This window comes from Temnothorax curvispinosus, unplaced genomic scaffold (genome assembly GCF_003070985.1).
Source record: "Temnothorax curvispinosus isolate PA1 unplaced genomic scaffold, ASM307098v1 QBEX01005075.1, whole genome shotgun sequence".
NCBI lineage: Eukaryota > Metazoa > Arthropoda > Insecta > Hymenoptera > Formicidae > Temnothorax > Temnothorax curvispinosus.
In genome coordinates, this window is record NW_020214855.1 from 623,519 (window position 1) to 639,264 (window position 15,746).

At 36.5% G+C, this 15,746-nt stretch overlaps 2 protein-coding genes across 2 annotated transcripts; one reads left to right on the forward strand and one right to left on the reverse strand.

The window, feature by feature from the left end:
- The first annotated feature begins 1,136 nt into the window (after window positions 1-1,136).
- Window positions 1,137-6,044, forward strand: LOC112454447 (insulin-like growth factor II). The gene is made up of 3 exons (XM_025015843.1): window positions 1,137-2,224; window positions 3,714-3,969; window positions 4,686-6,044. Exons 1-3 carry the CDS (start codon window positions 1,887-1,889, stop codon window positions 4,773-4,775), a joined length of 684 nt encoding a protein of 227 aa, XP_024871611.1. The 5' UTR covers window positions 1,137-1,886; the 3' UTR covers window positions 4,776-6,044.
- On the reverse strand, window positions 5,909-8,120 carry LOC112454446. Its single transcript, XM_025015842.1, has 3 exons — window positions 7,841-8,120; window positions 7,173-7,435; window positions 5,909-6,606 (listed from the first exon to the last, which is right to left on the reverse strand). Exons 1-3 carry the CDS (start codon window positions 8,061-8,063, stop codon window positions 6,409-6,411), a joined length of 684 nt encoding a protein of 227 aa, XP_024871610.1. The 5' UTR covers window positions 8,064-8,120; the 3' UTR covers window positions 5,909-6,408.
- Window positions 8,121-15,746: the final 7,626 nt, after the last annotated feature.

Sequence of the window (15,746 nt, forward strand, 5' to 3'; positions counted from 1 at the left end):
AGACAAAACAGGCGCGGCGATCAATTAAAGTCGCCGTTAATGGACCACACTTTGTCTTCGATCGGAATCACAGATCACTTAACGTGATCCTTCCGTGTTTTTGCGCGCGGATCCCCGATACCGCGCGGACCCCGATAATCGATCATCGCCGGCTCCCCCGTCGGTCTTCGATAAGTCATTCAGAGATAATGGAACGGTTGTCTTCATTGATGCCGAACCGTAACCGATAGCTACTCCACTTTCGCTCGAAACGCGACGTCTTGTGCACGTGATCCATAGTGGGTCTAAACGACATTTAATAGTAGTGTTCTTGCAATTGTTCGCGAAACGCGATCTATTTACGTGTCACTCGATCCTGAAACGTAATTCGCGCCACAGATCACTAGCGATTTTATTTACTCTCTTGGAGCCGAGCAGAAAGCGCAGTCGTTGCATCACATGAGAAGTGGCTACAATAATAACCACAGCTACATACACAAAGGAAAAATATTTGTTTGTATTTTTGTAGGGTTTGCTATACGGATGCATATAATTATCTATTTTAAACGGGGCGATCAGCGTGTGTAAGCAGCGTTTTTTCATAATAAATTCAAAATAACCAGCTTAATGTGCAAATTTTTCCCACCCATTCTGGTTTCTTGAATTTGCCGCTACATCTAACACAGTCACGGGGCATTAGTTACAAACCCGCGTGATACAATAGGAATAATGCGGTATCGTGTAGCTGTCTAGCGCTCGGTCCCGGCGCGCGCGGCGCGAAGAGCCGTCGAGCCGAGACGTCGAGACTTCGCTACGGGGGGCGTCCGAAGAGACAGCATCCTCGATAAAAAAAAACAGCTCGCTTTGTTCGGGAGATACGAAAAGAGACGGGGGATGAAATCGGACGGCGGCGGTGTCCGTCCAAGTGCGCGACAAAATGAATAGCGAACGGAAATAGAGAACGGGTCTGTCTTCGCGAGCCAGACGGGGCGGGTTGGGCCCGGCCGGCGCGGTACAAAAGGGGCGCGCGAAGTCCGTCCAACAAAAGAATATATTATGTTATACTTCGGGAATATATATACCGCTCATATGTAGCGCGAAGTAGCTATACGCGCCGATTCCCGAAGTGAGAGCGGAATCGTTGTCGGCCTTCATCTTGCCTGTCTGTCTCCCGACAGCCCAGTGCCCACTCTCGTTTCTCCGGCTTTCGGCTGAAAGACGAAGCGACGGTCCCCCTCGTGGCACGAAAAAGCGAATTCGTCTGGCCGCTAACGATCCCTCTTCTCCTCGTGCGCGCGGTGTCGCCGGTGACCGGCGAGAGTCCGTCTGCTACCGAGCTTCTATTCCTCCTCCTCCTCCTCCTTCTCCTCTCTCTTCCTCCTTCTCTCCTACCTCTTCCACTACTCCCTCCTTATCATACCTCTCTCCCCCTGGTCCCTGAAATCTAGAACAAGAACCGCGTGGTGAGGCGGCCCGGTACCAGTTATATCGTCGAACTCGGTACCAACGGAGGTCTCTTCAAGGCTTCGAGTCTCGCAGCATCATTTCGCGATTTCTCGTGACCGCGAGAAGAGACGGGAGTCGCGTCGGGAAATCATTTCTCAAGACTATACCGAATTGTTAGACATCGCGACATCGAGACCGGAATCAAACTCGAAGGGGACTTTTCGGCGGTCGCGATCGTGGAGCCGGCGCGAGGCGAAATCGAATAATTTAACTCTTATTAAAAAAAAATATATATATATATATATACACACACAACGATCCGGTCGGCGAATGCGACTGCGAAAGACTTTAAGGTATCGAGACTTCCGGAAACCGCATAGAAAGCACGCTACCGGTCTTCCGCCACTTCTTCCACATCCACTTTGATTGACGATCGTCCCTGACGAGAGAGAAACATAAGGATGATGGTATGTGGCAATCGTGTGATGAACGGAGTGGTGCTTCTGATCGCGTTGGTTCTCCTGAATGTCCTGTACGCCACCGACGCTCAAGCCTACAAGAAGTCTCATATCCGGATGCAGAAGTTGTGCTCCAGAAAGCTGAGCGACGCCCTGCACATCGTGTGCCGGGAACGCGGCTACAATGAACCGTTTTCGTATAGTAACGAGGAGCGGAGGGCCGATCGCGGCCCGGGACTCGTCGAGGAGTGCTGTTATCATCAGTGCACCTACGAGCAGCTCGAACAATACTGCAAGCCCCTTCCCGAGGAGACGCAGGTCGACTCGAGGGACGACGTTATGTGAGTGGATGTTAGTGCGTTCTTTTATGTTCTTATTTGCACCTTCACTCACCTCTCTTTCTTTCTCTTTATACAATTTTACTATATTTTCGAAAACAGACAAAGTGACCTCAACCTTCTCTCTCTAACTTTCTTTCTAATTTTACCTTTTTCTTTCTCTCATTTTTATAAATATGAGTGGATTATCAGATAATTAATAAATTCTGTGAGAATCTAATCTGCGTGCGTGTTTATTCATAGCTCTGTTTTTTAAATATTCGGATACGTTTTAAACACGCTAATAAATTAGAGGGAGAATTTTATTCGAAATTCTCAAATAAATATTTTGTCTCTCGTGTATAAATATTTTGACAAATTCGTGACACATACCTAATCGAACTCATTTTGCTCGAATAACACAAAACAAAAATATCTTAATTGACATTTCCTATCTAAAAAAAGGCATGTTAAATCGATACTCGAATCTCTCGTTTTATTAAAAATTCCGTTGCTCATCGATTGAATTCTAATTGCAAATGCATGTCACTTGCACGACACATTCCGCGATAAGTCGATTAATTTCCGTTTTGCAACCGGGGGAAAAATATAAATACGTATAATTGCGCGCAATACGTATAAATATAGCTGATCGTCTTGTAACACATAGCAGCTTATTATATAATTATTTATATTGATGCTGAATCATTTGTTTTGCGCTGTCAGCTGATTAATAGACGATCTGCAACAAGTATGAGAAGGAGTTAATATGCACTGTCGAGAAAGCGTGTGCACTCTCGAGAGAGCGTAAACCGCAATCAGCGAGGGAGGAGGAAAAGAGAGGGAGAGAGAAAGAGAGAGAGAGAGAGAGAGAGAGAGAGAGAGAGAGAGAGAGAGAGAGAGCGCGCGCGCTAGGCCGCGTTATCATTGCCTCCGTGATAATCTTTGCTATCTAAAGTTCATGGTTGTGCATGAACTGGTCTCAGGAAGGTCTGAAGTATTAGGACCATTCGCTATCGTGCGTAACATTCTTTCCTCCTCCCTTCTCTGCCGCGCTCGCCGCGGTTTCGCGTTGGTTGCCCCGTGGGTTTATCGAGTTGTGCGACTTGTTTTTTTTTTGTTATCCACCTACAATCGTAATCGAGCCTTCTTACACAAATGTTTACAGTACTTTTTTGGTCGTATGAACCTGCTTTCACGCGACTCTCATATCGAGCGACATATTTATTGTATTTTTAACGTCTAAGCTTGAAGTGTCTTTGTCTCGCTAAACACTATCCTGTTCGAGTTAAACTCGGATGTAGGGTCATCGATCTGCGACGCGAAGTAGATCGTAATATAATTTCGCGGGAGTTTAAAGAAAAATGTAATCGATATGGCTAGAAGTTGAAAATTGAAAGATAAATTCAAACGTATCATTCAATAAATTAATATAACATTGGGTTCCCATCAAGATAACTTTGTTTCGTCCTACGATCTGTTTACTTATGTGTATTATCTTTACGTTTTTCAGAGATCAGTCGTACATAGCGAATCTACCTCATTCGACGACAAAAGATCTGCTGGAGCAGCATTCGCAAACGGAGTTGGAGTACGCCGGCGATGCGATAAAACGTAAGGTCGATGATTTGAAAAGGGGACGCCATAGGGGGAAAAGTGGTCGCAATATTGATGGTGAATGCAAGGGGAAGGCTGATGCGAAAAAGCGACACCGCGGCAGGCACTGCAGATGCCGGCGTCGGCGTCTGGAGTGTCGCCGAGCTGGCAAGGTGCTTTCACGTCATGTCGTCATTGCTTGCTTATATTAGCACCTTAGCGGTTTCGCTTGTAAACGCTTTTGCAGCGCGATCTGATCGCGACCCAATGCCTTTTTGCTAATTTATATAATATGCTTCTAACATCCGCAATGCAATGAAGGTATCTCTCGAAGTCTCGAACAATAATTATCTCGTTTGCCAAACTTGAATTGGCTGCAAGCTTAATATTTTAGAATGCTTATTAAAATATTATATTTGCTGTTTACTTGTTTTCTTAAATCGATGGACTGCTCGAAGGAAAGATTTGAAGGAAAAAGCTCCACTTCAAATCGCATTATCTTTATCCATTCCGAATTCTTGTTATTTAAGATTTGTCCATATATCTGAAGCGCGAAGTCTCATCGAAGTTGTAAACACATTTGATATGATTGTGTCCTTGTGTTTACAGCGCAGCGCACTTCTTTTACTACTGCTTATTACACACCAGTCACTAACTTATGCTTTGCATCTAAAAATAATTATAAGATAGGTGGTTATCGTGCGTATGATTCTTTATTTCATTTTGCATGACGTTCTGCTGTTTGTCACCCACGTTGAACGGCTGCAGTGCAGCCTCGGACAGCCATCGATTGCCTTTGCATGCGTGCTGTCTTGTAAACGAAATAATTTTCAAACATTAATGAAATTCTTCAATTGATTGTAACGTATTGGTGTATCTATCGTTACAGGTTTCACGCAACAACGTTAAGCCTCTAGACAACAAATTTGTAACGACATTGACGACTGACAAACCTACGTCGTTTCCTTCTGTATCGTAATGCGAAGCTGCGGTGCTAAAAAAAAAAAAACAATGCAGCCGATTGTCGATCGTCCAAACAAAAAATAAGAAGAACTTTTTGAAAAGTGATTACTCGTAGATCGAAGTTATTTGTTTTTCCAATGCCAAACTTTGATCCGTTACGTTCTATCGATCGCATCATTGAAATAACTGATGGACTTTGCACACGGATGATCGCTCGTAGAGAAGAAACCGGAGAATTCGGGGGACGGATATATCGGGGCGGATAAATCGATCTGAAAATGAATGATTCGCGTGGAAGAGATATTATTTATAGGAAATTCAGCCTCATCACGCGCATTAGTGTTAATAGATCGTATCGAAACAGCGACCACGTGTGGCGAACAGTGTCATCCATCAATCTTGGACATCGAAGAACTGGCGATCAAGGAAGCATGTGGAAGATCGATTGCTCGGCGACGATATTGACGGAAACAGATCCGACTGTTCCAATATATTGCTTTCCTTCAATGTCAAGAATAATGTCGTCAAGGAAGAAGTGAATTTCGACGATGACTCCTGGAGGAACCGCGCGGACTCGAATATCGAATGCAGTTTGTGATGAACTTGAATGCAATCCGTACAATCGGGTCGCGAGATCTCGCAAAAAAAGAAAGAAAAGACTTAAGTGATTTCGATATAAGCGTTTTCAAGCGCGAGGAGCAGTCCGATTTGGATATTTATCGGTGATTTTAGTTTTATCAACAATTGATCTCATTAGTATTAAAAATTCTGTTGTGTAAGTTTTAAGATTTGACTTAGAGTTTTTAGCTTTAAAACACACATCGACGAACGCGTACTTTATTAGTCCACAATGGAATGGACAAGATTTAAATGCGGAATTTGTAGTTTTTAATAAAATAAGTAGATCCGAAGGATTTGGAAGGGAGTAGTTGTAGATGGAAGTTTTATCACGCAATAAATTTGAATATTGAATATTGAATAGCGCACGCTTTTTTTACCGTGATTCAAAATTTCCATTTGACATCGGCGTTAATAATAGCGACTAATAAACATTTATACGTACTGAATGATGTTTCATTTATTTCGTCGAATACCTGACTTCGTACAAATACAGGAAATTGATTGAGAAGTAAGATAATAAACTTGATATTGTATTTATAATTTGTATTTGTATAATTAATATACTCTTTTAAGAGGCACTAATTTTATAATCGCAATTTTTAATTCTTAACACGTTTGTCTACGCAGCAAGTATCTCTTACCGTATATGCCATAAAGTTCTTTTCCTCGAAAGCGAGGCCTTATTCGAAAAAAAATTATTCTATTATTTTGATTTATTTTGAGTCATCCATTTCACAGGTTGTATATATTTTGATCTACTCTGTATAATGATAAAATATTATGTAATATGATTAAATAAGACTATCTTCATAGGGAAGAGTAGTATGTTGAATTACGGATTTTTTTACTTTACATTGTTATCAGCTAGCTACTTATGTCATCTAAAATTTTATATTACTGGTATGGTATTTATTTTTTTACAAACGTTTTAAAAAATTTTGATAGCGCCGGTCATCAGTGATCACCAGGACGCCATTTAAAGATGCGTCAGATGCCGGTTACGGATGACCATCGTGGCAGTCAACGCGTTAAAACATCTGACTTTCTAGGCAAGGTACGTACATCGTTTCCTTAAGGCATCGGTCAACATTTTGACAGCACTTTGATGCTGTTTCTAAGAAAACTTTCCAAGCTTCGTCTTTCGGAGCTCTCGGTAGCCTTTCGTAGATATCATTGTACAGTTCGTCCAGTTCTTCGTCGTTTAAATCGAGACCGTCGTTTAAGGCCTGCCGAACATTATATGTCAGTCTGATTTTTTTCCTGTTGCCTTTATATCCAGATTTATCATTAATTCCGTTTGATTAAATCTGCTATTTTTCATTTTCGAGTTAATTGATTGTTTACTAACATATTTCTGCGTTAGCATTAATTGTTAGTTACATTACACGATGTGGTTAAAATTATTCAGCTAAAATTAGAACGTGTTTCGATACAATCCGTATTTGTCTTGTTTTGTTGTGAGTCAGTCGAAAGAAGTGGAAGCACACTACATCATCGGAGGAATTTGCATATAGCGCAGTTACAGTTGTGTACATACATGTTAATCACACAGGTAGTGCGGAACGGTGCGTTAGAACATTTTTATTGTTACGCTGTTTGTATCGTCGTTGGGTCACCGATGTTTATCATCGCCGTTCTCTTGCACAAATTACAGCGAGATGAATCACACGATTGTGAAGCGTTTTAGTCCATAGACGTACAACGGTTTGACGGATTGCAATATTGATCTTGATGAACCGACTAGCTTCTGTTTCCCATATAACAGAATGGATCCCAGAGGTGATTGGCTTACCGGAGCGCGGACGGGTACGACACCCCTGCCGAGCGGATAAGGAGGCGCGAAATAATGTTCTCTCGGCCAACCGAGAGTAGATCCTAATAAACTCGGCCTAGGGTCTGAGTATTCTGTCCCGGACGTGGCGTACACCCGGGCTCGGGCAGCGCCGTTTATAGCTTCCGCGACAATCGGCAAGGTGATACCGCTGATTTGTCCGGCCGATAGCTGCCTTTTCTGTGGAACGCCATGCGTTGCTGAATCTTTCATCTTTGAATAGTCTGGAGGAAAACGGAATTATGAATCGAGCGTTAATAAAATTCGGACCGCGATCGAGACGCCGGCGCCGGCGCCGGCGCCTCTTCTCGCGGATAATCTTTCTGACAAGATTTTTATTGCGCGAGGTCATGAAGCGTCGCGACATACCGCACTTGACATCGTGCAATCTCTTTGGCAATGCTTTATTAAGTGACTTAATGAATTCTTGATAATAATATAATTTCAACAAACAACTACTACTCATTCGCAAAATAGTAAATTAGTCTAAAGTCTAAACTAGAACAACGGGAGGAAACATCTTACCTCCGTATTTGTTTTAATAAATATTGTTTTATACTTTATTTACAGTATTTAAGTAAAAAGTTCGTATGAGGAAAAGGAAATATTTTAAAATTTTATTCGCTCACCGGGCCCTTCCTGTCTCTTCGCTTCGTACTTCTCATCATACTTCTGCATATCAAACCTCTCCAGACCTCTCTTGGCTCTCTCAGCACCGAGTCTACACTTCTTCACTTGCACGTCCATCACGACCGACTTGCACTGCTTACTGGCCCATGAGATTTCACATGTTACCGTCAATATCGCCAAAATCAGCGCGATCCTGTGTGCGCCAGACTGATGGAGACGCATCTTCTTTTACAATTAATCGTTTCGATCGACGATCGACACAAGACCCGAGCTGTGGTCTGTCGCACTTTTAATAATGTTCTTATCCAATCGTACGTGTCAAAGACACATCCATGCAATCGTATCTGACGTATTTTAGTTCGTCTACAGCACGTGCATTGGCCCGAGTATAAGCACATTCATTGTTATCAAATAATATTATGAATAACGACACAGAAATCGAGAAATCTTTTCTGCGAGATACCTACAATGATAATCGGATGAAAGTGAAGAAAATAATAGGCAGCGAGAAGAAATTGGAAATATTGAAATGTACTCATACAAACTTTTTTTTTCATAGCGACATTATATTGCACTTCTTTTTGCAAGAAAAATGCATAAAAAATTTGTTTGAAGATTAAGTGAAATATGTGCACGGCGCATAGTATATTATTTGCTAATTGCAATTTAACATGGGTCTTTCTGCGACTCTATTATTAGTATGGTCATGCAATAATCTCGTGCGTGTAATAAACGGTCTTACCTCATTGTTGCGTGGGCATCAATTGATACGAGCGTACGATGAAACGCTTTGCATGACGTTGAAATTGCATATTCTTACGCGTTGAAAATTATCTGCGAGACTCGCTGAATGGCGCGTGCTTGCAAAGGCATGCAACCATTTCCAGCTGTCCTAAACATTTGATGATGAAAGGCAGCAGGAATGTCTGCTTTCGCACAATTTTGTCACTTTTGCAATCACGTGATTTCATTTACGAATTGCACTTGAAAGCATTTGTATTTTTTTATGTCTTTTCAGATCTATCTATAGGTATAATATATTGTTTATAATAAATCAAAGTGCTTAAAGTACCTGTTGCAAAGTGCACGATAACACGCTCTGATGTGATCTGATAACATTAATATCTTAATGTTGAGGACATCTGAATAAAACTTATCGCGACACGTGCGAGGAAAGAATAACATGATAATCGTGGTGTCAAACTTTCATCCAACTTCGAGCATCACCAGTATATCACGCATTTAAAAAGTTACGTTTAATTAATATACATGTATATTACATATATACATGTATATATACATTAATTAATATAATGTATATATACGGCGTCGCGAATTTTTTAACACATAAAGTTGCATATCAAGTAATTAAAGAATCCCACACAATTCTTCTGAGAAAAACGTTTTCGGTCAATTACTTTGAATTCATGATATGTATAAATAAAAGGAAAAAAACAATAAAGTTTCGATTTTTGGAATTAAAATGCTTAAAATTATGATTTGTTTTACTTTATTTCTAATTATATTTTAATAGAAAATTCTTGAAAACTGGGAAAATTCGTGGACATTAAAACAATTCTTGGAATTTTAGATAGTGCAACTATCCTATAGCATTATGTTTTCATAACGCATCAATGCCTTATAAATTAATACATTATAAAAATATAACGCATCGATAAAATGCATCATCTGTATTTGTGCGACATCGAGAATGCAGCCAAGAAAAATGATAATGATTTGAATCTGTAGAAAATTAGAAAAAAACTCCGTGCAACAGCTGTAAGAAAGATAGCAATGCGAAAACAATAATGACTGCGAGAAACACGGAGCGACATAAAATGAAGAGAAAACCGAAACTTTGGGAATGCCACCAAGGGCATACTATTATCTACTTTAGGAAATATTAATTTAATAAAGTTTTATAAATTAAAAGGCTACCATATATCAAATTATCCTATCGGGAAATTTTTTTAAATAATGATTCTTAAAAGAATTATACCGGGCATATGGTAAATTATCTGGAGCGTCGCTGCGCACACGCTACACACACGCACACCGACGCGTCGCGACGCCTACCTGGGTCCCTCACTTTCTTTCTTATTTAATTATTATGCAGGTGATCTTATGAGTTTATCCTTAACAACAAAATGACAATTAGTTTAAATGCAACTTCGGGCATCGCGCGCTAATGATTTTATAGGCGATTGCTGAAGAATTCTTTGACGTTACCTCGGCACCTCGTTTGCTTCGATTCTAACCCGACGACGAAAAGCGCGCTTGTGTATAAAAGCCCTTTTTCCAAATTATCTTAGATAGCAATTTGAACGAGCAGAAAAGCATGAACCATTAATTTTCCGTTATTCATTAAGGATTAAGGTAATTATTCCATGGCAGACTACACGCGTATTCAAATAGTGTATTCTTAAAAACGTTTTTTTTAAGACGTTATTCAGACTTTATAAAAAAAAATGTCTTAATCTAATGATTATTATCAGGAGCATCAATTATGCATGTTACTTTAACAATATTTTTGTCACTAATTTATAAACAAAAGTAAAAACATACGATAGAAGTTGTGCTAACTAATTTTCAATTTTTTAATAATGACAATTGAAATTTATACAATATTTCTATTTATTACTTGCTTTAAAATATTTTTTTATAATTTATGGAACAATTTCTGAAATTTATAAAATAATTTTACAGTAAAATTTAATTACTTGATATATTATACCTAAATTCTTTTCAACTGCAAAATACATGTAACATTTTGATATAATTATAAAATTTAGCGTGTTTAGAAAGAGTGCATTTAACAGTTATGTAATAATAATAAATATCATAGCAAGTGCATTTTTTCATAGGTAGATAGAATATTTAAAGAGGTTTTGACATTCCGCTGCGGGGCAGGCGACGCGGCATGCAGGGGGAAAGCATATAGGTTAGATTTTTGTTGCGTGAAATAAACGAATTTTAGCAAATAAATATGTAGAATGCATTCAATTGCTATTTCTTAAGGTTTAAAAAGAGTTGTTTGTACAATTGAAATCCAAATACGTTATAATTACATGCACAAAATTATAATTCAAATTGTTGGATAGATAGTAAATTCTAATGAATAAGCTTAATGTGACTTTCTTGCGCTATAGATTAATTAAAATTTTTTATTGCTTTAATATTATATTTTCTTTTATAATTACAAGGTTTGTTTACGTGAATATTATTACTTCCGATATTGAGTTATGTATACATATAGATATTAGATACTGCTAAAGGATTCATTATTTTCATATTTTTGTATTTATGATAGTGTTTTTATATCTTCAATGCCGTCATTTTTCTCTGACAGACTGATAGGCATAGTGCAATGATAAGAATAATTTGTGATAAAAAAATGATGATACAAATTATGATGATGTATGTCAATGTACGTACAGTGTTATATACATAACTGGTATTCCGATGAAGGCCGATGAAGAAATACATACAATGCCTGCAGTGTCACAATACGTCAACCACAACGCAATTTGTATTTAGTGTCTAAAGATTATCGAGTTTTTGCAGAATAGTATTTTTTCATATTGGGTAAGGTCAACTCATGAGCAGTTACAAGAAGAATACGTGTTTTTTTTTATTTTGATCACTACATAAGATGCCCATAGTTTCTCAAAATCGGGAGGGAGAGGGGAGGGAATACTTAAGTATGTTTTTTTATCAGTCTCACAAAATGCACGAAATTGAAAATAGTTTTTTTTTATCTAAAGGAGATATATAATTCATTAATTATATATTAACAATTTTTTCAATCGTGCCAGTTTTGCGTTACATGTTGCTCAGCATTGTAATAATACATGATTAATTAATAATAACTGTCATATAATTTATCGATAAAGTTACAGACCTATCTGATATAAAAATAGTGAATTTTTGCGTTATTATGTGCCTTTCGAATGTTTTTGTTAATTTCACGGTGATAGGTTTTATCATCCTTGAAAACCTTATGACTCTTATTTTTTGTGATGTCGTTATTACATCTCGTCGTTATTACGAAATTACAACTCAATTCAGAAGATTCAAACGGCGAGCGCACAAACATGATATATAAATAATTTCTAATTGTCTATATATAATTGTCTAATTATAAATAATTATTAGAGATGCGGTATATTTTTTTCTATCTTATCTGTTATTAGATAACAGTCAAGAAATAGACCACCAACAGATACATAAAAGTAACATAAAGATAGAGAAACTTCGGAAAAATATCTCACTTGAACTTGCCTTACGAAAGACATAAATCGATAAGGCACGTGGTCTCTTGACATGGTTACAGTCTAGCGAATACCAAACAATTAGGCATGAATCCCTAAAGAGTTAAAAAGAGGATGCCTCGACGCGATAAAATGATGACGTTATTATGAAATAACAGCGATGTCAACAAATCTTCGATACCGCTCTTGTGCGCGGATATCCATCAGAATATAGACTAATTATATAAATAGACTAATTATATAAAATAATCAAAAACTTATCAAAATTAGTGATGTCACCCTAGTGATAAATATCACCAAACTTCCATGACCATAACTGGCAAATTTATTAATAATAAAACACAACGTTTCGGTCCAAATTCGGACCCTCTTCAGGTGAATAAAACTTTTACAAAACCATTCGACAGGCAATTCATGCCACTGTACCCGCAAGTCAGAAACTATAGAGGCTAGGCAGAGAAAGAATTTTGTTTTTACATTGCGATCGCTTAAATAACAAAAAAATATAAAATTAGAATATCTAAGTGACTTACATGATTTGTGCGTTGTCAGTGAAATATGGTATAATAATGTCAGTGTTGGTAAAATATAGTGTAAAGAATAATAAGATATAAAGTCGAAATATTATAAAATTAAATATGTATAGAGCGTGTTAGGAAGGGGTAAAGCAATTGTACAAAGGAATCAAAAGCACATGTATTCCTTACACATATATACTTATTTTTAAATTTGATGCTTTCACATAAATTGCCACTTTTTAACAGTGGTATGTCTAAAAATTTATGTGATTGTACAAAATCCCAGTGTGGAAAAGGATCCATATAAGTTGGACGTTTTGGTTTCTTTTTATTAGGTGAAATTTTTCCGCCCCAATTTTCGCCAATGTTGAACGGATTATTTTCTGAGATCAGTTCTAAATCAGATTTGTTCATATTTTCTTCTAAGTTCTTATTTTTTATTACTGTATTTATGTTTGTTTTCTTCAGATATATTATTTATATTTTCCACACTGAGATTTTGTATATTATCGCTAATATTGTCTTTACTCAACGATTTCTGTACATAAAGATTATGTTTCTTTCACAGTGGAAATATGTCCACTGTGTTTGTGTTTCCGAGCTCGCACAACTTGACATCTCTCTAAAGAAGGAGTCTCCCGCTTCAGGTCGAGCAGGAATCCCTTATAGAAATTTAATACTGTAAGTGATTTTTTGGCTAGTGATTAATCATTTAAAAGCATTATTAACAGTGTTTTTAATAGTACTTTTAAGTGATTAATTACTAGCCAAAATATCACTTACAGTATTAAATTTCTATAAGGGATGTATTACCGTCTTTATTAAACACTAAAGATGGCTCAAAAGAAGAGCCGAAACATTTGTTATTTTTGAAATACATATATCTTTTTTATTTGCGCACCTCTTACCGTGCTTGACTCGCATTGCCATTTTAATCATATAAAGATAATAGTGCCCTATTCTAATTGCTCCGCCACTAAAAGTATCTTTTCTTGAATGTGCGGATTTTTTTGTCATAAATATATAATATAGCTGGCCAGTTTTTTCACGGATATTTCCGTCATTGGATAGACAAGGGGTTAATATATCATATATGTATAAAGTCTGTCCCTTCGATTATCCCTGCTCGATGACCTTCGTACTTATGTAATAGTAACATTCGCGAGCAGTACCTACTCACTATACATACATACTTACACATACTCTTACATTGACTCAATCCTATAATCATTTTTTTATCGTTATTAATATCTTTTATGTTATTTTTATTAATATTAATGTATATATTATTCATGCATAATCTGCTGATAAAATTTATGTAATGCTCCTTATCCTCCTTATGTCGTTCAAAATTGCACGAGGGTCCACTCTAATGGTTATAATAAGAAGTTCCTTGATGTATAATAAATAAAGGATCAATGAAAGCATTGCTTGCATGCTTGTAGAAAATGTCATGGTGTTCTTTTATTAGGATGTTGATTCATATATCTGAAACCTTGTGCGATACATTTAACTCGCAGTATGCGCGTTTACTTGCGAGAAAGTATTTGTACAATATTTTTTCAAATCCCATTTTATTATTTTTTGAAACGAAAAAAAGGACTTCAATAATAAAATATATTGAATGTTTAATAATATTCAATTGTATTTTATATTGTATCTCGCAATATTTTATATATTTTAATTGCTTTATAAAATAAGTTGCATGAAAAATAACAAATAATAAAAACCATGTGTGCAAAGAAAAAAGGACTGGCCGATTCACTAACTATAAATTAATGCATTTTATCAATACCTACTTAATTGTTTTCCAGTTTCTCTATAAAATTTAGCAACTTTTATTTTCACTATTGAAAAATTGCTGAGAAGAAATTTTTAATTCAAATTTTTAACAATTGGAAGATATAATTGCAAACTTTTATTACTCATAAATCCGGTACTTAAAAAGTATTAATATTATCAATTGAAGAGTACAGGAGAAAAATGATCAATGTCCATATATATTGGACTTTGATGGTTCTTCTCCACAAGCGCGTGGACTTAGAACTATGATCGTTTTTCTCCAGCATGGTATATCTTTTGGCCTTATTTCCAATGAATTATAACTGGGTACCTATTCTTGAAATGATTTGTTATGAAACGAATATGTTTATGAACGAAAAGGTGCGTAACTCTGGGTTCCCATTAGCGCTCAATTAGGAAATCCCCACTTTTTCGTTCATAAACGTATTCGTTTCATAACAAATGATTTCAAGAATAGGTACCCTGTTCTTGATCAAACAGAGTTATAAAAGTTATTTAAAAATGCATAAGATAACATGATCAGATCAATTTCGACAAAAAGTGGGCTTTGATCGTTTTTTCCCTGTACCCTTCAATTGTCAATGTTTTTAACTCAATTAATTGCCGATCAGTTAAACATCTGATTAATTATAGTAATTTTATTAATAAATTCACGATTATTATTATTATATTAGATGCTTTATAAAATAAATATATATATTTTTTGTTATATTTTACATGTATTGCCGCTAAATTTATAGATTAGTGAAAAAGTGATTAAATTTAAGAATTACTACTTTGACGAAAAATCTTTTTTACGACCCAAAATACACAAAATATAAAAATTTTTAAAGAATCGGAGAGGGTGATGCCGCGTTATACTGCAGATTTATTAAAAATGTCTAATATCCTTTTTGCTTCCTCATAGAGGAAGCTTTGTGATGGTGAAAAAAATTTTTTTCGAGATTTTGATGGAAATAGATTTAGAATGTTTTAAAATGTCAAAAAATCAACTAATTAAGATTTGGTTAATTAGTTCTGGAGTTACAGACGTTTAAAATTTCGGAGATTTTGATCGCGTATAAAGCTAAGTCTAATCAACCGAATTTAAAAGAATTATATATGAAATGGGGTCGAAAAGACTGAAAAATATAATAAAATTAGAAATAGATCGATATATCTCCATGCGGAAGTTAAAGCTTCCTCTATGAGGAAGCCAAGTGCAAATTTCTAATTTGCACAATTTTTTTTGCATTTCCTCGATATATTTTTTAATATGGTATTACTAATCTGTTTTATATAATAATATATAATGAATAAATAAAAAGTGAAAT

What these genes read in the sequence shown, in the direction of transcription:
- LOC112454447 (XM_025015843.1), top strand. Translation starts at nt 1,887, where the DNA reads ATGATGGTATGTGGCAATCGTGTGATGAACGGAGTGGTGCTTCTGATC. An exon ending in GACTCGAGGGACGACGTTAT is followed by an intron (nt 2,225 to 3,713) that starts GTGAGTGGATGT and finishes TACGTTTTTCAG; the next exon opens with AGATCAGTCGTACATAGCGA. An exon ending in AGTGTCGCCGAGCTGGCAAG is followed by an intron (nt 3,970 to 4,685) that starts GTGCTTTCACGT and finishes CTATCGTTACAG; the next exon opens with GTTTCACGCAACAACGTTAA.
- LOC112454446 (XM_025015842.1), bottom strand. Translation starts at nt 8,063, where the DNA reads ATGCGTCTCCATCAGTCTGGCGCACACAGGATCGCGCTGATTTTGGCG. An exon ending in GAAGAGACAGGAAGGGCCCG is followed by an intron (nt 7,436 to 7,840) that starts GTGAGCGAATAA and finishes GTTTTCCTCCAG; the next exon opens with ACTATTCAAAGATGAAAGAT. An exon ending in TCGTACCCGTCCGCGCTCCG is followed by an intron (nt 6,607 to 7,172) that starts GTAAGCCAATCA and finishes AATGTTCGGCAG; the next exon opens with GCCTTAAACGACGGTCTCGA.